This window comes from Phyllostomus hastatus, unplaced genomic scaffold (assembly GCF_019186645.2).
Source record: "Phyllostomus hastatus isolate PE091 unplaced genomic scaffold, TTU_PhHast_1.1 phas_scaffold_1066, whole genome shotgun sequence".
Lineage (NCBI taxonomy): Eukaryota > Metazoa > Chordata > Mammalia > Chiroptera > Phyllostomidae > Phyllostomus > Phyllostomus hastatus.
In genome coordinates, this window is record NW_025334004.1 from 2,120,408 (window position 1) to 2,142,024 (window position 21,617).

Sequence of the window (21,617 nt, forward strand, 5' to 3'; positions counted from 1 at the left end):
TGGGACCACAGATCTGATATGTGACCTTGTCAGATTTCAAAGCCTATGTTCCCAAATCACTCTGCAGCACTGACTTCCACAGGGATGTTTATGGAAATGACTTCTTCCCAAACATCCTCTCCCTTCTGTCCGTTTTAGCCTTTTGCAAATATTTAGGCTCAGGGATAACTTAACCATGGCCCTAGTCTGAGAAGGCAAAAGCCAGTGTGCACAACAGTGGTTCTCAACCTTGTCTGCATGTCAGAATGAACTGAGGTGCTTGTAAGAGTCCTGAGGCCCAGACCACTTATATCAGAGTTGGTCAGGAAAGTCCAAGGGTCAGTGATGAGCAGGTAAATCTTTAACAGCCAACCCCCAGGAGAAAACCAAAAGACATGACTTGCCAATTTCCATGGTATTAACACTCCCACTGTGGCTGATTTCAAGCTACCAACATAATAACAACTGGCTCACACAATTCTGAAAATTTAACAATCTATTCTTGCAAGTAAGGGGGAAATGGATCCAGCACACCACTGAGTGGAACCCAGGTTTCAGTATTTTTTAAAACTCTTCCCAGGCTGAGGACCACTGGGCTACAGAAATCAGAGTCACCTGAGAGCCCTAGGAATCCTGGGATAATGCAAACAGCAAAGTCTATGTAAAGCATGGAACAGGAAGGGAGGGAAAGCACAAGAATGGAAGGGAAAGAAAGGAAGGAGTAGGAGGGAAGAGGAGGAAAGTGAAGGAAGAAAGTAATTTTTAAAAAATCTATTCTATGGGAAGCAATGCAGGACAAGTTACCTAGCTAGCTTGAGTAGCAAGAGCCAGGATCTCCAGGATCAGCTAATTTATTACAATAAGCCCATCTGGGGGGGTTTAGAATGTCAACACCACCACTGCTTTCACTGACTACATTTTAAAGAATAAAAAGATGCATTTTGATGGAAAATAACTGCTTCTCATATGTACCAATTAAACAACAAAACCTTTACCAATACTGAAAATTTCTGATTTTGTTCCCTCAGGCTTTTTATTGTTTCCAGGATATAGCCTGTTCCATAACAATATAAAACAAACGAGATTTTTTATCAGATTTGAAACTGAACTGACCCTTACACTCCTCTCATTGTTTCAACATGGATCCATGCTGTCGAAGAGCGGGTGACAGGGGCTGAGTAATAAATAACAGAAGCGGTGGGGAAGTGAAATAGGTCTGAGCAAGCTATCTTCTTGAAAGCTCATTTCCTCTTCTATAAAATTGAGAAAGGCATTCCCCTCCCCACAGAGCAGCCCTGAGATAGCATATGGGAAACATAAGTACAGTGCAAGACACTGAGTAAACTGCAAGTTTTAGAAATAGAAAAATATATGTGGTCATGGGTAACAATTAATTTTTTAAGAAGAGTCCAGTTTCTCATCATAGACTCTTCCATTGCTCTCTGGCTTCTTAATTTGGATTAAAAAATTGTTTTTCTCTGGATTCCCAAATTGTCCATGTTCCGAAAGAGAGAGAAGTAGGAGGGAAGACAGTGGATGGGAGCCCTGACCGAGTGAAACAGAGAGCAAGCTAGGCAAGCCTGAGCCTGACCTGCTGTGCCCAGGTGCCATACAGGACAGCTCCGTGGTGGCACCTGGCCACACAGATTCCAACAGCAGCAGAAACACTTCCTAGTGACCGTTCTAATGCTTTGTGAAGTCAGGTTTGATGTGTGGGCCTTAAATCCATTCTTTCCCTTTCTCCCCTTTGCCCTCTCATCTCCAACAACTACCTTCACCCAGTAGGAGCCGCTGTAAGACCCGAACATGCCCATTGCTGCCTTATTTCTGTCTGGCTTCAAACCACATTCTAGTTCCCTTTATACATGGTCATTACAATAAGCCACTTACCATACAGAAGTTCCCTCTAGCCAGCTCCTACGTTTATTTGGAATGTCTCTTAAAGTCACTAATCATCTCTTTTAATATTGTTCTTCTCATTCAATTAAGACCTCAAAGATCAGTTTAATTTAAAAGGCCATCAGTCTGAACCGAGGTAATGTTGTCCTGATTTCCACCTAATTCACCATACTTGTGATTCTTTTCAACAGGAAGGATCCAACTATGGGGACACCCTATTGCAGTAGACTGGGCAGAGCCAGAAGTAGAAGTTGATGAAGACACAATGTCTTCGGTGAAAATCCTATATGTAAGAAACCTAATGCTGTCTACCTCTGAAGAAATGATTGAAAAAGAATTCAACAATATTAAACCAGGTAAGGCATATCACAGAAGATTACTCCTTCAAAATGTACTTGAAAAACACTTATACTTATGATGACTTTCATAACTTTAAATAGGATATCTTTCATTTATCATTCTCACCATTGCATGCAAACTATAAAAACTATATTCCCACCTTTTGATTAGAAAATAGGGACATGTGGTCCTATATTTATCAATATTATAATTTTACATTTATTTGTGTGATTACTTAATGAATACACATTTCCTTCACTAAACTATAAATTTTATGATTTTTTTTTTGCTCTTATTGTGTCTTCAGCCCCTGCCTCCATGCCTGGCATGTAGTAGATGCTCAATAAATATTTATTGTGTTAAGGAATATGTGGCCATATCTACAGACTAATGTAGGGTTTCTCAACTTCAGTATTCTTGATATTTGGGACCAGATAACTTTTGGTTGTCGAAGTCTGTCCTATGCATTATAGGATATTTAACAGCATCCAGGCCTCTGCCCACTAGATGCCACTTAGCAACCCCCCAAGATGTAATAATCAAAACTGTCTCCAGACATTGCCAACTTAATCATAGAGAGCAAAAGTGCTGCACTCTGGAACCACTGTTTTCATGGAATATGATTGTGACTTCAAGTACATAAGTAAGTGGGTGACAATTAATTCTAGGAAACTCATTCGGATGAAGAGGAAGGGAAAGGAATAGAGGGAAGGTGGAGGGGGATCATTAGTCATTGCTCATCATGTCCACACTTTTCAGTATCACTCTGAAGTCCTAAGATAGACTCCCCAGCCTTTTTCTCTCATACAGGAACGACAACACAAAGACAGATGAAGATACAATGTCCAAAAAGCATTTCCCAAAGCCAGTTCTGTAGAACATTATTTCTACAAACTGTGAGAAGTTTGTTATTGCTTAAAGGGGTCCATAGTCAAATGTTTGCAAACACCAGATTCAGCAAAATTAAACAGATTTTTTTCTGTAGTGGAAGTTACAAGGTCCTTAACATTCTAATAGACTTTGACAGTCTCCGAAAGAAGAAATGATGGATGCTGGATTTCCTAAATATTTGGACCGTGAATCCCATTTTTTGGCAGACCATCTCATGGGATTAGTGTCTTGGAACACACTCTAGCCTAAGTTTATCACTGTGGTAACACCTTTCCACGAGTGAGAATTTTTCTGTCTCTGGGCAGCAACTCTCTAGGTGGTTGATAAACATGGGCCATGGTGCCATCATGTTAAAACTGCCTAAGAATATTCACTTCACACAGTCTTGTTCCCTGTTTCCATCTCTGGTGCTGAGTCAGGTCTAACAGGATAAGCTAATTTGTTTTAAACATAATTGGTAAGAAGGTCATTTCTCCCTTTTCAAAAACTCACCAGAGATTTATCTGTTTCCAGCCTTCAGGAACTCTGCCTTCCTGCCATGTTAGTATATGGGGTGGGTCCATGCCATGAGCTAGAAATCCATAACTAATGCAGAGACTACAAATAACTGACTGCTTCACTATGCACCAGGCATTGCGGGGGGGCGGGGGGGGGACACTTTCACAGCATGTGTCATTCATTCATCACCACAACCCTATGAAGTAGGTTACTTTATTATTTAAATGATTTCCTAGGTTAGAAAGCTAGGACCCAGAGCAATTAATTAAGTTGCCCAGGATCATACAGTTAACAAGGGGCAAATATCAAATTTGAGTCTAGGTCTGGTTAAGAGCTTGTTCTTAACAGCTCTATGACCCACATGCCCCATCCTTACTCCCTTCACTCATTCATTCAACTGTCATTACTTTAGCAGCTCCTTTATGCCAGGCACTGTGGGAGGTGCTAACAAGCATGAAATGCTTGTGAAAGGAGTTTAAGATGCTCCAGAAAAATAGTAGAAATGACAATCTACCCTTGGGGTACAGAGAAGACTCCTGTTTAGGAGACATCTGAAGGTTGATGCAATTGTAGGGACAGAAACGAATGTGTGTATAAGTAATGCTTCGTCACCACCTCTCCCCACTTTGTGCTGACTTTTCTACTTTCCCAGAGTGAATAATACTTCTTATTTTTATATACTTGAAACATTACCTTTTTTGGGAAAGGGCTGGAGTGAGAAACTACTAAACGGCTGCTTCCTTTCATAGTTACTGGTTATCAGCTTTCCCATCTGCATGTTGAAGAGAAACACATGCCCAGGCCTCATTAATTATATGACAATAATACATGAATTACAGAGAGTGGATGAATAGCAGACACCTGCCGTATTGGAAAGAAAAAGAGCCAACCAGCTTGTTTTCTAGTGGAAAAGATGTGTTTAGATCCCTCAGAGAAATCAGAGCATTCCCAGTAAATATTTGATCATATATTATTTTAACCCTGATTAGCCTGAAAGTAGTACAATGCCACTCAGAAAAATAAATGACAATCAGAGCAGAAACCAGGGCCAAAAAATGTATGTTCTCCCCCTTCATAGCCTTAGGGTATCTGCTGAGATTCTAATTATAGTTATTCTACAGAATCTGATTTTCCTAAAACAGTTCAGCATCAGAATCACCTGGAGGGCTTGTTAAAATAGACTGCTAGCCCTGCCCCCAGAGTTGTTGATTGAGTAGTTGGGGGGCAGGGCAAGCTCAAGTGTCTGCATTTCTATGAAGTTGCAGACTAGAGCTCTCATTGCTGCTCTGAGGACCTCACTTTGAGAACCTTGGTCCTCTGATAATCTTCCCTTTGGACTGCAGGTGTGTTTCTCTTCAGGCGACTGTTGTCTGCTGGCAAACTGATAATGAACAAAGTAATATTTTTCAAGTTACAATTTCAGAGATTCAGAGAGTCTTTTTCATCATGGCTGATGGATTACCACTGATATTTATTTTATTGCCTCACTTTCTGCCAAATGTTGATTAATCAGTAAACAAATTCCTATACACTAAAGAAGGAAAACATCAATATGAGACATGTGGTGAACGTTATTGTAGAGAAAAACAGCTTTTATGACACAAACTCTCACTTTCTCATTTGCCTGTAGTATGAGGCTGAATTTCATATATCTAAATGTCCAAAATGAGGTCTAGCTGGACATTGCTGCTCAAAAATGCAAGTCAACTTCGATATCTGAAAGATGAATTTTAGAACATCTTAATCATTATCACCTGAAAGGTCACCCAACTAATGTGGATGACAGAGGCTGGAGTGTGAATTGACTGAGAATACTCTCTCATTCCACATACATTTACTGATCAGCCCTGTGCACACGGCTCTAGTCAGGAACTGGGTGGAAACTAGACCAAGGTGCCTCCAAAGCAGATCCTGTTCTCGGGGTGCTAACAGTCCAGGAGAGACGGAGGATGGCACCGAAGAATAAATGCAGCAAAGACAAGAAGGATAAAGGTCCTCATGACCCGCCTCTTACTTCTCAATCATCAAGACAAGCCATGGGGTAGAGTCAGGAGAATTAGCCCACCCAACACTGAAGGAATAAAGAGGCTATATTGGAATTCAGTTAAGTATATGTCTCATGTTTCATGGTCTCGGACACTATTTATTTTCTCAGCTTGGTGAGGCCATTATGCTCTGTACAAACACTGTCGTAAGAAGTCAAGGATTGAATGCCAAGAGGAGAGAGAAGTGAAGAACCGCAGTGTTTTAAAATTATCCTTACATTACAGCACTATCATCATTCCAAAGGAAGACAGTTTATAACTACAGAACCATGTGGTAGTGTAGGAAACTCTAATGGCTTTGTGGCCATGGATCTAAGAGGATAACTGAACTTTGATGGGGACGGATGAAAGGAGAACCTATCTCTTCTCCTGATTCTCCCTGGCATCGGGTCCCATGCTTTATTGTCTCCAGAAACTAAGCATAGGAAAAGAAAACCTGGTCTCTCAAGTTGCCCTCAAGTGAGTAAACCTACATTGGGTAGTGTCATGCTAAGCTGCTGCTAACAAGTTCATGTTAAATAAGTTTCCATCTTAACTTCACTCTAGGCAAAATTTTATTTTTAAAATCAAGTAATCAACAATACTCTTTAGCAACATTTTAATAATACTGCTTTCACTCTATTTACAGGTGCTGTGGAGAGGGTGAAGAAAATCCGGGACTATGCTTTTGTGCACTTCAGTAACCGAGAAGACGCAATTGAGGCTATGAAAGCTTTAAATGGGAAGGTAATGTAGGACAAAGCAAATATACGTCCAGATTCCACCTGAGTTTAATGTGGAGATTTTGTCAAAAGAACAATCCTGCAAGTCTACCTCATTCAGGCTCTCTTCATCACTGACATGGCTGCCTCTGTCCATTTAAGATGAACAAAAGAAAGATGATAGAAAGTAACAATGGACACATGGTCCATTTGTCCAACCTAGGGCTCGTGGCATTCCTGGAGTTAAAATGACAAGGGGCTGGAGAAGTAACAGGAAACCTGAAGGAGAGAGGATTGTACAGAATAGGTCTCTGTGAGGGAACTAGTGATCTTTGGTCAAGAAGTACATCCAGGCTAAGGTAACCTCTCAGAGGGAGGCAGAAAAAATAGTCCAAACTCACCGTTCACTCTCCTGCCAGGACTCCCCATGGGCCAAATCCAACCATAACCCAGAAGGCGTAGGAGCCCTGAAGAGGACTCCATGTAGAGCACCCAGCCCAGGGCAAAGAGGGTGGAGACCAGGAGCCAGGGGTGGGGTGGAAGGAGGTGGGGGCTGAGGGAGCAGATCTGGAGAGCAAACGGAGGCTCTCCCACAATAGGCCCTTCAGCTGCAGTGAGGCCCAGGAGTAAGAGCTTCTCCAGCACCTACAGAAATGTTCGAGTCCTGAGGGAAAGAGTACAAACTTCAAAATACAAAAATAAAACTGCAGAGCAAAAATTAATGCATATTTAATATGTCTATAAAGCAAAACATTGTTTTATCATTATTACACTTAATAATATCCTGAGAATGTTATTATTTTGTAAACAACATGCACATTAGACTTTTTCAATTTGAAAACATTCCTAAGTCTACATAATAATTGCTGAAAAGGGATAATCTGAATTAAATGCTAATTCATAATTATATGATTATTAAATAAACTACCAATTTATGATTAATTTATAAAGAACCAAAAACACTGGAATAATTACAATGAAAAACTATTCAAATTTTTCCCAATATTTAAGGCTATATATATGTTTATAGCTATAGTTTTTGTATAACAATGGATACACATAGTAACAATTAAAATATATTCAATATTATTAAGTATAAACTAAATATTATAATTGTATTTCACTATAATGTGGTATGGGAAAATCAAAAGTAAGTTTGCTTAGGAACTTTGAAGTCTTTTAAGTATGCATACGGATATTTGTATTTAACTTGTTAAACAACACGAGACAAGTTTTTTGCAGTGGAATAAGGATCATATTTATCATGTAAGGAAATGAACTAAGAGTTGAAATTTTACAGAGTAGGAAGAGAGATGTAATTGGAACTAGTTAAAAAGTTACTATAGTCACCCAAATGGAAAAAAATAGGGCTTGAACTAGGGTGGGAATGGAATGTAGAAGAAAGCTCTACGGATGACAGAGGGGTGGGGTAGGGGGCCCAGGAACTAACTGGCTATAGGGGTAAGGAACCAGGATGAGTCATTACAGGTTTTTAATATGGGAAACGAGGGTAATACTGTTAGGGAAGCCTGGAGGAAAGCCTATTTGAATAGAAAAGTGATGAATTAAGCTTTGGATGTAATTCTCCATATATTCTATAGATATTATGGATGTCTATAATATACAAGAAATTTTTCTAGGCTTGGGCTATACAGATCAATGAGATATTGTCTTAGCTCTTGAAAGGTCTAAACCAACTAACTAAAATACAAAGCTGAGTTTAAAACACTGTTGGGGTGGCAGAGGAACGCAAAACAAAATCTATTACAATAAGAAACCTGACTTTAGAGAATGCAATCATTTTTTTTTACAAACATCTCTTGATATGAGTGCCTATAAGCAGAGACCTATTTTGGTTTCTCATCTTCTTCAAGAAAGGACTGATATAAAGAATAATATATCCCATTCATTTGATTCCTTCAATACTCCATTTCTTCTAAATACATCAATGGTAAAACAACACAGTTGAATACCAGCTGGATGCTCTCTCTCGGTGTGTTTCATCTAACATATTTGACATCAGCTCCTGTGACTAAAAAGTAGGGTAGATGTATAGAAGCAAGGCTAAGTTGCTCCAGAGGCGGAACAAAATGCTCAGAATCCCTATGAAGCACAAGCTTCACCCAGCAGACTTCAGTGATCCAGGAACCACTGAATCAATTGCTCATGACATCAGGTAATAAGGTTGCTTCAGCTACTTTATCAACATCTTTATAGAATCAGCTACTATAAAAGGGAATTTTTGCAGAAACACTTGACATCATTTCTTTTCTATATATAAAATAGAAGTCCATCTTATTCTTACTAGAAAGAAGCCACAAAAGCTTTTTCACAATACCTTGTCCCTTTGATAAGAAATACATTAAACTATCAAGTATTTGTTGAGAGCCACCTTTTTCTCTTATGTATGCCAGTGATACATAGAAGTGAGTGAGACATATAGATCTACACACAGCTATTCTTTTAAACTATTACCTTCAGCTGTTATCTGGAGCTGTTTGCCATGTCAAAAATTTGTGTCAGACTAGAACCACTTCAGTAACTCTTGAGGACACATTTTAAGGAGTGCCTGATTTGAGAAACCTCAACACTGTCCCACCTTCTCTGTTTGTTAGTTCCCAACTCTTCCAAAAGGCTGCCTCACAAGGAAGTACAAATGGGAGACAATGTAATAGCCTCACAGCTTCTTCCTCCTTGAGTTAGGCCCCACTTTCAGGCTCTCCTCCTTCCCAGTGAAAACTTACTTATTTCGTAGCTATCCAAAGGAGCAAGACATTTAGCTGTCTGGCAGCCAGAAAGGCCTAACTGGGCAGCCCATTACAAAATGCTAATAATTGTAAGATCTCTTTACTGGTTTCCTTTCACCTTCATTGTACTCTTGTAGGTAGTGGAGATGATATTCCACCCATATAACCTAAAATGTCTTAGAATTATATAATTATGTAAATATGTCATTTAAAACGTGTGTCACATTAAAAGTATTACATAATTCTCTGTCATGGTGACTGTATTCAGATAATTATCACCAATATGTTAATGGACAGTGGTCACTTTATCCCTGTGAAACCCTGTTGGCAGCTGATATGCAACTTATGAATGGAACTATCTAGGGAAAACTTAACTTACGTACAAAGACCAAGCTATAAAGAGACAAGATATATACAATTGAAAGAGTCAGTACATGCACGCAAATGGGCTAACACAGAAGGAGATGCATTACAAGGGCTCAACCACACTTCTTTGTCTTTATGTCTTCTTGTTTTGCTTTTTTCTTGCTCCCTACTGCAGGTGCTGGATGGTTCCCCCATTGAAGTGACCCTAGCCAAACCAGTGGACAAAGACAGTTATGTTAGATATACCCGAGGCACAGGTGGAAGGGGTACCATGCTGCAAGGAGAGTACACCTACTCTTTAGGCCATGTTTATGACCCTACCACAGCCTACCTCGGAGCCCCTGTCTTCTATGCACCCCAGGCCTATACAATTCCCAGCCTTCATTTCCCAGCCACCAAAGGGCATCTTGGCAATAGGGCCATTATCCGAGCCCCTTCTGTAAGAGGTAATACTAATCAGTTCTTGCCTTAGAATAACTCCGTGATTTCAAATGATTTGTATTGCAATAGCCTTCGACAAATTGGATGGGTCCACTGGGAGAAAAGGACTTGAAAACTGTTTGTTAAAAATCAAATATTATATCAGTAGTTTTCCTTCCATAGGAATCTTTTTTCACATTACAACTGGTTATTGAGAAAAAAACTTGGTCACAGCATAGTACAAATGAGTCTATGCACACATTTGATCTTTGCATGGACCCATAAAATTTGCACAAACTAAATCTCAGGTCCACAATTGTTCATTTTTCTCTTATGATTGAATCACCACATTGCATTCAATTGTGACTTATCACAAAACTTCCAAGTGAAAGCGGCATGGTCCAATGGAAACCAATTACCTCAAATAGCAAAAACATGTTAAGGCACTTACTTGATAGTGACTTGGTAGAATCATCTTTGTACATAAATCATAAATTATCATAAATTTATTCTAACATATGTAAGATGTTCTCATCTACTTCTCCAAGAAATGTGTGTTATGCCTTCTAAAAAGCCACACTATTCAGGAACTCAACATTTCTTTACTGATTACTACATAGTAAAGCACAAATAGAAGAGAAAAAAAACTCAGTCTACTAAACCATAAATCTTTCCTTTTGAATCCTGCAAAAACTGCAAATGTTCAAGCAGTTTTCTGAACTCAGGCAGTTCAAGCAATATTGAAGATAAGGGAAACAATCTTCTTTATTCCCAAGAAACCAGTTTGTCTCTGCCTAGTGGGATCCTTCAGATTAGTTGTGCTAGAATGTGGCTAGTACAGACAGAATCCCAGTTCTACCTTCTAAATATGACACCCGACTAGGCAATTCAACAACAAACTGTGCATTTAAATCCATTCTTGGGTTTGACTTAGAGGCAAACAGGCATGTCCAGATTACTGTGGAAACATTTATTTTACTGTGTTTTACTATTTTTCAGGAGAACTGAATTGACCATCCAAGGAGTGCTAGTCTTCAACAGCCTTAAAAGTCCCACACTCCTAGTACACACACTTCCCCCCAAATTCCAATGCGAAAGAAGTCATTAGGATTTCCATCAGAATAATCAGTCTATATGGTGACAAATCATGTCACTGAAACATTATGCATTTATAATCTAAAATCACATCATTAAACATTTCATATATGAAATGTAAGTTGTCAACCAGTTGTAATGTAAGATCAAAACAAACTCTACTCAAGGGGGAAAAATACCTGTCTGATAACAAGAAAAAAATCAATGAATGATATTCATGGATGAAGGGTAATCATTTTAACATTTTTATCTTTATGTTACCAATGAGAAATCAAAGTAGCAATGTGAAAAATAAAAATCAAAAGGAATCTATTAATGAAACTCAATGGAAATTTAAGCCTCACATTGACAGAACATAAGGTAGAAGATGGTGAACATAAAATGCTTTCTAAATGTTCGTTTTCCAGCAGATCATTGGGAATGGAATTATTGGAAAAGCTACAATTCATTTCTGATTTACTGATCAATGACAAAATGCAAGACAGATTTTAATGCATTTGGTCATTTCATGTTGTAATGTTTCTAAAAATCACCTTCCCAACGTTTATTATTCTATAGAAAAATGTCAACAAAAGGTTAACTAAAGACAGAAACTGCAAAATTTTTCTCTGTACCCAAGTTTTTAAGTTGCCCATGCACTTACCAATAACTTCAATAGTATTCTTTTCTTCCACAGACAGTTAAAAAAACAAATGAACAAAGACACCTCTGGTGAACTCTGCTTTATGTTGAGTTTCATTACATTAGAATCCTACAGTTTTCTACCCATCTTCAGGGAAGTAATCAATGTGACTTGGGCTAACTTTTCCATTACAGTAAGATTCAGGGTGATTTTCTGGTGGTTTGATTCAGTTTAATGCCTTCTTACATTCCTAGACATTTACATGAATGTACCTGTAGGGGCTGCGGGAGTGAGAGGACTGGGCGGCCGTGGCTATTTGGCATACACAGGCCTGGGCCGTGGATATCAGGTCAAAGGAGACAAGAAAGAAGACAAACTCTATGATCTTTTACCCGGGATGGAACTCACCCCCATGAATCCTGTTACCTTAAAACCCCAAGGAATTAAACTTGCTCCCCAGGTAGGTGATGTTATTCCAGAGATAGTTTCTTTAAGTTGAGCCAAAGTCCACTATTCACCCTTCATCAACTGATGTGACTTGATCCCTACTTGGGTTATGGTGTTGTTTTATTTTGTCTTGTTTTTCTTTTACATAGATAAAGTGCCCAATCCACATAATGTGCTGTCAGAGACACTGAGTGCTGAAGGCCATTATTCCATCATAGACTGTCTTTTTTTAGAACTATAAAATGTGGCACCTTAAATAATCTTGCACTGAAATGAAAAGATCCTGAGAGCTATTGAGAATTATCAACCAATACCTTAAATAAGATAATATGAAGCAAAGACCACAGTTCAAAATAAATGCCAGTTGTGTGTGAGCCAGGTTAGTTAGCAAATGCAGGATGTTCGTGACAGTGAATGAACAGACTATTTAGAACAACTTTTCTTGGAAACATCGTGTTTAAGAGAAAACACCATGCTATCTATGATGATATTATGACTCATTAACTATAAGACGCCATCAGTCATGCCAAATTAAGTTTTCTACTGTGATTTTATTTAGGCAGCAGCATTATAGTGAGTTTTCATTGCTTCCTTTTTGCAGTTCTAAGTTTCCAGGTTTCTGCAGGAGGCTGTGGTTTTTATTATGGGAAAGTTAAAAGTGATAAGAGTTGTTTTAGTATGGAAACTGAGTAACAAACATGGTTAAAAATAGCACAAAACTGGTTCTACGTTAACCCTTAGATTCTTCCCTGTGTAGTACTACCAATCTCTCTGCAGAGGCACTTTCGCTGAGTCATCAATAACCAGTTGTTAACCGTTATAGTCTGTATGCTCTGAAGAAAATTTTCCTGCTCTCACCACAAAGGCATGAGCCTCAAATGCATGGAAGTAGCCTATGACTGCAATCAAGTAGAAAACTTGGTTTTCTAAAAGCTCATCTTGAGTATTTGTGTGTGTGTGTGTGTGTGAAATTACTGGCTTTCTTATAAATACAAATTAGTATACCTAAGGTTTCTGTTACCTCTACCCAATTGAAAAAAAACAGTGCCAGCCCTGGCTGGCATAGCTCAGTGGATTGAGTGCAGGCTGCGAACCAAAGTGTCGCAGGTTCGATTCCCAGTCAGGGTACATGCCTGGGTTGCAGGTCATGACCCCCAGCAACCGCACACTGATGTTTCTCTCTCTCTCTCTTTCTCCCTCCCTTCCCTCTCTAAAAAAATAAATAAATAAAATCTTTTTAAAAAAACAGTGCCTATCAGAATGGTAAACAGCAATCATTTGTTTTTTTTTTTCAAAAACCATTTATTAGGCATCCTTTATGTACAAGTATTTTGCTGGTTTCTGGGGATAGACAATTGAATATAACACAATCGTTGCCATTGAAAATTGTATGACATAGAAAAAGTAATCCAATTAAAAATAGTCAAAAGACCTGAATAGACATTTTCCCAATTGCAATATTAAATAGTCAATAGATTTTTAAAAATGAAGGAAACCTGTCATTTGCAACATGGATGGACCTTGAGTACACTAAGTCAGTCAGACAGAGAAAGAAAATACTGTATGATAACATGTGTGGAATCTTAAAAAATAAAATATCCAAACTCAAAAAAAGAGATCAAGTTTGTGGTCACCAGAGGTGGATAGATGGTGAGATTGGGGGAGTTAGGGGGAGGTGGTCAAAAGATACAAGCTTTTCATTATAAGATACATAAGTACCAGGGATGTAATGCACAACATGATGACTATAATTAATGCCACCATATGATAGTTAAGAGAGTAAATTCTAAGAGTTCTTATCACAAGGAAAATATTTTTTCTTTTTTATTCTTTTTCTTGTTTTTGATTCTAAATGAGATGATGCATGCTAACTAAACTTAGGGCAATTGTTTTATAATATATGTAAGTCAAACCATTATGCTGTACAATGGAAACTCAGTGATGTATGTCAGTTATATCTCAATAAAACTTGGGGAAAAAATTACACGGCCAGTCAGTGAGAGGATACTGACAAGTACACAGATAATTATAATACAAACTAGCAAGTGCCATGAGTTTAGACTCAGAGCTTTGCTTAGAAAGCACAAAGCTAGTCATCCAATCTCCCTCGGCTTAAAACTGAAAATAATTAAAATCCTGCAAAAACTAAAAATCTTCTAAGATAATAAAAAATGACGATCATGATAAATTCTGTGTAATCATTCTAAGAGCTGCTATAGATGAGTAGTGACCTCTGCTTTTGATATCAAACCCAGGTTAAAAATTGGTCAAGCTTTTTATTAAAATATGAGTATCCATACCTATTAACTAATGAAAATTCTTCAATTAACTTGTCCCCGAATTTTTTCAACTATGGCTTAGAAACTGAAAATCATGGCACGCCACCAGCCAACATGGATGGAGCCCTAACAATTCCATAGTGGAGGTACAAGCTTCCAACAAGGAAAGCAGAGGATCAAGTTCTGCCCTGCAGGGCCTGTAGTTAGAGCTGGGGCTGCTCCCTCAGTGTGTATTTACCCAAAGGGCATAAATGCAATATCTGCCAGCCAAAGCAATTTACAATTGCCTAGGTACTTTAGAGAATGCTTTGTAGATAACAAGAGTTGCAACAAAACTGAAAATAGTAAGAGCAAAATGTAATAAAGAAGACATGAGCAATCTAGAAATTTAGTAAACTGGAAAATGTTATACTAGTGTAGCCGTACTGGTGTTAGAACACAGGAGATAAGCTCCACAGAGTCATCCTGGGACATTGTTTGTCCCAAAGAGTTTTTTCTTTGTCAGATGAATGCCGTATTTTGCACACTTTACTGGATCTGCTAACTACTGGGAGCCTTGGGGCTTGCGGGCCACCAAAAATGGCTTCAGGATGCAGAAAATATGTGCCTTTAGACATGATTCAGTTTGGAATAATGATAGGGGAAAAATCATGCGGAAGGATGCTATAAATCAGATTATTGTAAAAACAACCAGAAGTGTTTTGCCAAACACATTGCAACTGTCAATACTTGTCTATTAATGCTCATCAACAAAGACTAACTCATTGAACTTTAAAACTTTATAAAAATGTGAAGATGAACCTATGATAAATAACATGAATAAGAATATACTGTATTCTTAGGTTATTTTCTCTAGACCATTATAAGCAGAAGGATTGAGGATAATTATGAGTAAACCCAGCCACACAGTGCTGGTATATCAATTTTCTTAAATGATAAAACTAAACTACTGGTAAAAGTTATAGCTAATGGGCTAAACTAAAAGCATATTAGAATAAATGATGTGAAGATGGTTTTTATAAATTAATAAACCTAACATTTTAAATGGAGTTCAAATTGAGCTCATCTTAAATTTTAAGGGTCATTAAACCATGTGGCATTTTATATCTTCTCGTATTAGCTGAAACTCTCTCTGAAGGGCGGAGCTGAAAAAACTGAAAGCTGGATAAATAATGCCAATGTGACATTTTAAAGGGAAATCTTTTCTTTTTAACTCTTGTAGATATTAGAAGAAATCTGTCAGAAAAATAACTGGGGACAGCCAGTATATCAGCTACACTCTGCCATCGGACAAGATCAAAGACAACTCTTCCTATACAAAATAACCATTCCTGCCCTGGCCAGCCAGAATCCTGCCATGTGGGTAACTTCTCCAGATTCCTAATCATGTAAATTTTAGAGTAAGAAACTCTCATAAGTTAAGTGCATTTTATCACCATCTAAATAAGATAAATATTCAAGTCTACTACCCACTCATTTTTCATTAAACAGAAACGTTGAGATGTAGAGTTGGGGTGTGTGTGCCAGCTGTGAGACTGAATCTCAGAGGCCCCAGATTTTGTATAGACAATGAAGATGGGGTGGTATAACCAACCAATGGAAAACTGCAGATGTTACATTTAATAGAAATGAAAATTATAACCCGTTCTTTTATCTCTGTGGTATTTAAGTTGAGTCGTATGAAATAGCCATTTTATATGAAATAACACCATACCCTGTCATTTAAATTTTGGATCAAAGATACAGCCTCTCTGTTATAGGATATTAACTCCTGAGTTTTACCTTGAGTCTGCATTTCTACATCAATTTAGGAACCATAGTGTTTCACATGCATCTTAGACAATCCACATAAGAGTTGTAAGTATGCTACAGGAAATGACATCAGCCACCAATGTTCTAGGTCAATTTACAGATATTTCTACATGCATATATATTTAGAAGGTTTAATAGCAAATGGAATACAAATAGACACACAAAATTCTATCATCCTATCATCTTCAAAAGCTAGCAGCAGCTTAGATTTTTACCTGTCTCAGTAGCACAAGTTTAAAATGCCTACGCTGACTGTGCTTTCCAGCCACCCCTTCACACCTCCGAAGCTAAGTGCCTATGTGGATGAAGCAAAGACATACGCAGCCGAGTATACCCTGCAGACCCTGGGCATTCCCACTGATGGAGCCACCGCTCCAGCTGCAGTGGCTACTGCCGCTTCTGCTACTGCTTTTCCAGGTATGAAAATACTGGGCCAGGTTGGAAGAGGCAAGTAAGTGTCAAAAGTGGAGGTAAAACCTCCCCTCACCCCGTCACCCCTATCCCAACTCTGGCTGTCACTGTAATCAGGGGAAGGAGAGCCATAATCCAAGGGAGCCAGAGCAATTGAAATAACTGCTCATTGGTGGTTTCAGCTTTGAAACTACAGATGATAAAGAGAACATTTTGAGAAATGGGCACACTCACAGATTGTGTGGTGACGGAAGACCCCCCCCCCCCAAACAAAACGTCCCTGGGGCTTTGGTCGTGTGACTTGCTCAGGTGTTAAAGAGGTGGAGGCAGCAATTTGTGCAAGACCACACAAGGCTAATTAATGGGCAGGTAGTGGAACCAAAGAGAGCTGTTTCTAGAGGGGATTCTGTAACCTGGTGCCCATCTAACAGCCAAGAAAAGTTTTGTTGATGGTATTAAGAAGACACAAACGAATATAACTTGAGAGACTCCATTGAAAAGTATGACAAGATTAAAACCATAGAAGTCATGGAAGATAGGCACAATGGGAATAAAAGAGGATTAGCTTTTGTAACTTTTGATGATCATGAGTCAGTTGATAAAATTGTTGTGCAGAAATACCATACTACTAATGGGCGTAATTGTGAAGTGAAAAAGGCCCTTTCCAAACAAGAAATGCAGTCTGCTGGGTCACCAAGAGGCCGCGGAGGTGGATCTGGCAACTTCATGGGTGGTGGAGGAAACTCTGGAGGTGGCGGAGGTAACTTCGGCCGTGGTGGCAACTTTGGTGGAAGAGGAGGCTGTGGTGGAGGTGGCAGCAGAGGTAGTTATGGAGGGGGTGATGGTGGGTATAATGGATTTGGAGGTGATGGTGGCAACTATGGTGGTGGTCCTGGCTGTAGTAGTAGAGGAGGCTATGCGGGTGGTGGAAGACCAGGATATGGAGACCAAGGTGCCGGAAATGGTGGCAGTGGTGGAGGATATGATGGTTCCAATGAAAGAGGAAATTTTGGTGGTAACTATGGTGGTGGTGGGAACCATCATTTTGGAAATCACAGTAGACAACAGCGATCAAATTATGGACCCATGAAGGGGGGGCGGTTTTGGTGGAAAAAGCTTGGACAGCCCCTAGGGTGGCGGTTATGGGTCTGGGGGTAGAAGTGGTGGATATGGTAGCAGAGAAGGGCTACAGTTCTTAGCAGGAGAGAGAGCAAGGAGTTGTCAGGAAAGCTGCAGGTTACTTTGAAACAGTTATCACAGGTGCATTAGAAGAACTGTAAAAATCTGCCAGAGAAGGCACTGTGATCCCTAGTCAGAAAAGTTACTGCAGCTTAAACAGGAAACCCTTCTTGTTCAGGGCTGACATGGCCACAGTTTGCAAAAAGTGCAGCTATGGATTAATGCAATGTAGTGTCAATTAGATGTACATTCCTGAGGGCTTTTATCTGTTGTAGGTTTTTCTTTTTATTACATTGGGTATATTGCCCTATAAATTGTGGTAGTGGAACCAAGAATAAAAAAATAAGGAATTTTTAATTTTTCATTCTTTGTCAGGTTCAGTTTTTCTACATTTTAAGTATATTTTATTGATTATCCTATAACAGTTTTCCCAAATTTTCCGCCTTTATTCTCCCTCTGCCCTGTACCCCTGAGCCCTCCAGCACCCCCCGCCTTAGTTCATTTCCATGTGTTGTACATATAAGCTCTTGACTTCTCTGTTTCCTGTACCATTTTTTGTCTCTCCCCATCTATTTTATGCCTACCAACTATGCTTCTTCTTCCCTGTACTTTCCTCTCCTATTCCCCGCTTCCCCCTCCCCACTGAACCCCTCCCCCCATGATGTCCATTTCTCTGATTCTTTTTCTGTTCTAGTTGTTTCCTTAGTTTTTGTTTTCATTATTTTTCTTTTCTTTTAGGTTCATTTGTTGATAGCTATGAGTTTGCCGTCATTTTATTGTCATAGTTTTGATATTCTTCTTTTTCTAAGATAAGTCCCTTTAACATTTCATATAATAATGGCTTGGTGATGATGAACTCCTTTAACTTGACCTTATCTGGGAAGAACTTTATCTGTCCTTCCATTCTGAATGATAGCTTTGCTGGATAGAGTAATCTTGGATGTAGGTCCCTGCCTTTCATGACTTCAAATACTTCTTTCTAGCCCCTTCATGCCTGCAAGATTTCCTTAAGAAATCAGCTGATAGCCTCATGGAAACTTTTTTGTAGGTAACTCTCTCCTTTCCTCTTGCTGCTTTTAAGATTCTCTCCTTATCTTAATCTTGGGTAACTTAATAATGATGTGCCCTGGTGCATTCCTTTTTGTGTCCAACTTCTTTGGGACTCTCTGGGCTTCCTGGACTTCCTAGAAATCTATTTCCTTCACCAGATTGGGGAAGTTTTCCTTCATTATTTCAGCTTTTCTACATTTTAGTATGAAACTTTAACAACATGCAGGCTTGGTATTTCCTTATGAGTTAACAAAAAGACCATTGTTAGTTGCTATTTTGTATGAATTTTGCTAAAGTTAGTTATAAAGAAACACCTGCTGACTGGCAGTTTAAGGGGAATCTGTTCTCCCCATGTCCAAACCGTGAAATGAATGGGCTTTGACATGTAGAAAGAACAGATATTTGTACGTTTGCATTGTGTGTTTTAGAGAAATAGAATTGGGTATTTAAATTAGCATATTTGTGACTTTAATAGCATTAAGATTTACCTTCAAATGAAAAAAATTCAAAATTTCTAAAAAAGTAAGGAAGGAAGGGAGAGAGAAAAGAAAAAAGAAAAGAGAAGGGAAGGGAAGTGAAGGGGAGAGGAGAGAAGGGAGAGGGCAGAGGAGAGGAGAGGAGAGGAGAGGAGAGGAGAGGAGAGGAGAGGAGAAGAGAAGAGAAGAGAAATGCTGGGCCAGAAACTGCACCCTGCAGAGAGTGTTTGGGAAACCTGTGGTATCATGGACTCATAGAGTTGTTTGTAAGCTCCACCTATGCCATCTGTGGCCAAAATGAATTACCAGATGAGTGAACCATTAAAGTATGAGGCCAGAGAATGGAGCTGGGCAGCAAAAGTGGGGTCTGTCTGGTCTTGGCTCAGCTTCAGCACCTGTGTGATCTTGAATGAATCAGTCTCTCTACATTTGATTTGCTTTGGTTTGATTTGGTTTTTATTTTTAGTAAGAGAGTTTGAAACTACCTATTACTAGATGATGCCTATTTGAGCTCCTATTATGTGCTATATACTCACCTAAACCCCCAGCATGTTACCTCAGCAATGCTCATGATGCCATGAGGGGTAGGTCCTGTCATAACAGCCATCACACAGCTGAAGAAACCCAGTACTGGGAAGATGAAGTCATTGAGCAGTGCTCAGTCAGCTTTGAAGAAATCCTTGCATGCCGTCCCCAAACCCAATCTTCAATTTTACTTCTATTGCTTTGATTTTTTAGAGCTGTGTAGATCACATTTTTAAAAATTATTTTAAATCAATGTGTGTGTGTGTGTGTGTGTGAGAGAGAGAGAGAGAGACAGACTCAGCATGCGCACAATCAAGCCTCATTTTATGTGTCCTATAATTTTGTATGCTGATTGCCTAAAACAAAGTCTACCTCTAGATCAACAAGCCTTCAGGGTCACATTTAAAAGACTTTTCCATATTTATTGTATACCTATAATAAATGCTGATAATTTTTTAAAAATTAATCCTCTAGAGAGGGGACCTTTTGGAAATTTTTTCTCACCATTTAGTTTGAGTTAACTCCATTCCTCCTTTAGTAATAAACATTTATTTCTTTTAAAGAAATTTGTCATTCTGATGCATAATGTTCATATATCCTCATAAGCTCAAATCAGAGAGTTCTGACTCGACCTAGAAATATGACATTCCCACTGATTGATGAGTAATATCTTGGTTATATTAAGGTGTGGGAACTCCATAACCCTCACATTCATAACAACTAGTGTTCACTCTCATTTTCTTTATTTCTCAACATTTGTGGATATATCCTGCACTCTGGCAGGTGAGGATGAAAGTAATGTTTCACATGTAAATGTGACCTCAATTCCAGCTTTGCTCTGTAGAAAGAGAAGATACGTGGAGTGCCCCTGAGCGGTAACCAAGGCAACAGCTGCCACCACAGAGGGCAAGGTCTCCCCTGGGCAGTACTGGGGCCATCAACCCTTTGCTTGCATTCCATAAAATAGGGTGTTGACATGTCTGTCCACAGGGGATGTGTACCAGGACTTCTCATTTCTTGCCTTCAGTTGAACCCCTCTCCTGCAGAACGCTGTACCCCAAAGACCCTTAACGAATGTACTATAAAAATAAATGACCCACTGTCAGGAGAATTTTAAAGTTCATTCTCACATTGGAAAGGATTTTCTTTTTCCCAAGGTGTTATATCTTACCCTCACTTTTGTTTGCTCCTACAAGAAATTAAAAAAAAAGGGAAGGGGGGCATAACAGTTGTCTTGGGAATACGTAAGAATTTGAGAACCTCTCAGAACTTGAGTGTTGAATCAAGCAGAGAATAATAAGCTTCCAGGAAGAAACTTTTTGAAGCACAAATGCTCTTACACCTAAGAAATTTGCCAAATTGCAAAAGAAAATTCAAAACCCCTAAAGATAAAGTCTATGCTACACACACACATTACTTACTCATTTACTTACATTAGATACAGTTTCCAAAATCATGAAAGTAATTGTTAACACATTTCTGATATCCTTGGGAACTGTACCAAACTTCACTAGTGCATTACTCAGCATTAACTGCCCCAAGTGCACAAGCCAAGGAGTGGATTCAATTTTTAAAAAAACAGTCCAGCCAGCTTCCTGCCACCACTTCCTGGGAAGCCACCAGAAAGAAATCAATGTGTCTGGGGTTGGGCTTCCACAGCACATAGACCAGATGGGTGTGTGTGTGTGTGTGTGTGTGTGTGTGTGTGTGTGTTTTAATAAAATTTCTGTTCATTGCTTAAGTATACGTTCCCCTTTTCCTTGTCATCTTTTACAATTTTTGGATCATCTCAGCAATACCCAGGTTTTGGTCCAAAACAACCAAGTAATACTGTTT

General features: G+C 39.0%; 1 protein-coding gene and 1 pseudogene across 3 annotated transcripts in view; both read left to right on the plus strand.

Annotated features, from left to right (window-relative positions):
- The window catches only part of A1CF (APOBEC1 complementation factor), an 83,465-nt gene that overhangs the window by 56,684 nt on the left and 5,164 nt on the right, over positions 1–21,617 (plus strand). For 2 of the 3 annotated variants that reach the window (XM_045854292.1, XM_045854294.1), the window contains 6 exons: positions 2,070–2,234; positions 6,280–6,377; positions 9,641–9,911; positions 11,857–12,062; positions 15,551–15,687; positions 16,406–16,557. In XM_045854292.1, the coding sequence (XP_045710248.1) occupies positions 2,070–2,234; positions 6,280–6,377; positions 9,641–9,911; positions 11,857–12,062; positions 15,551–15,687; positions 16,406–16,557 (1,029 nt within the window). The remainder of the gene's footprint in view (positions 1–2,069; positions 2,235–6,279; positions 6,378–9,640; positions 9,912–11,856; positions 12,063–15,550; positions 15,688–16,405; positions 16,558–21,617) is intronic. The other variant, XM_045854293.1, reaches the window with a different exon arrangement.
- LOC123828987 lies at positions 16,602–17,797 on the plus strand (annotated as a pseudogene).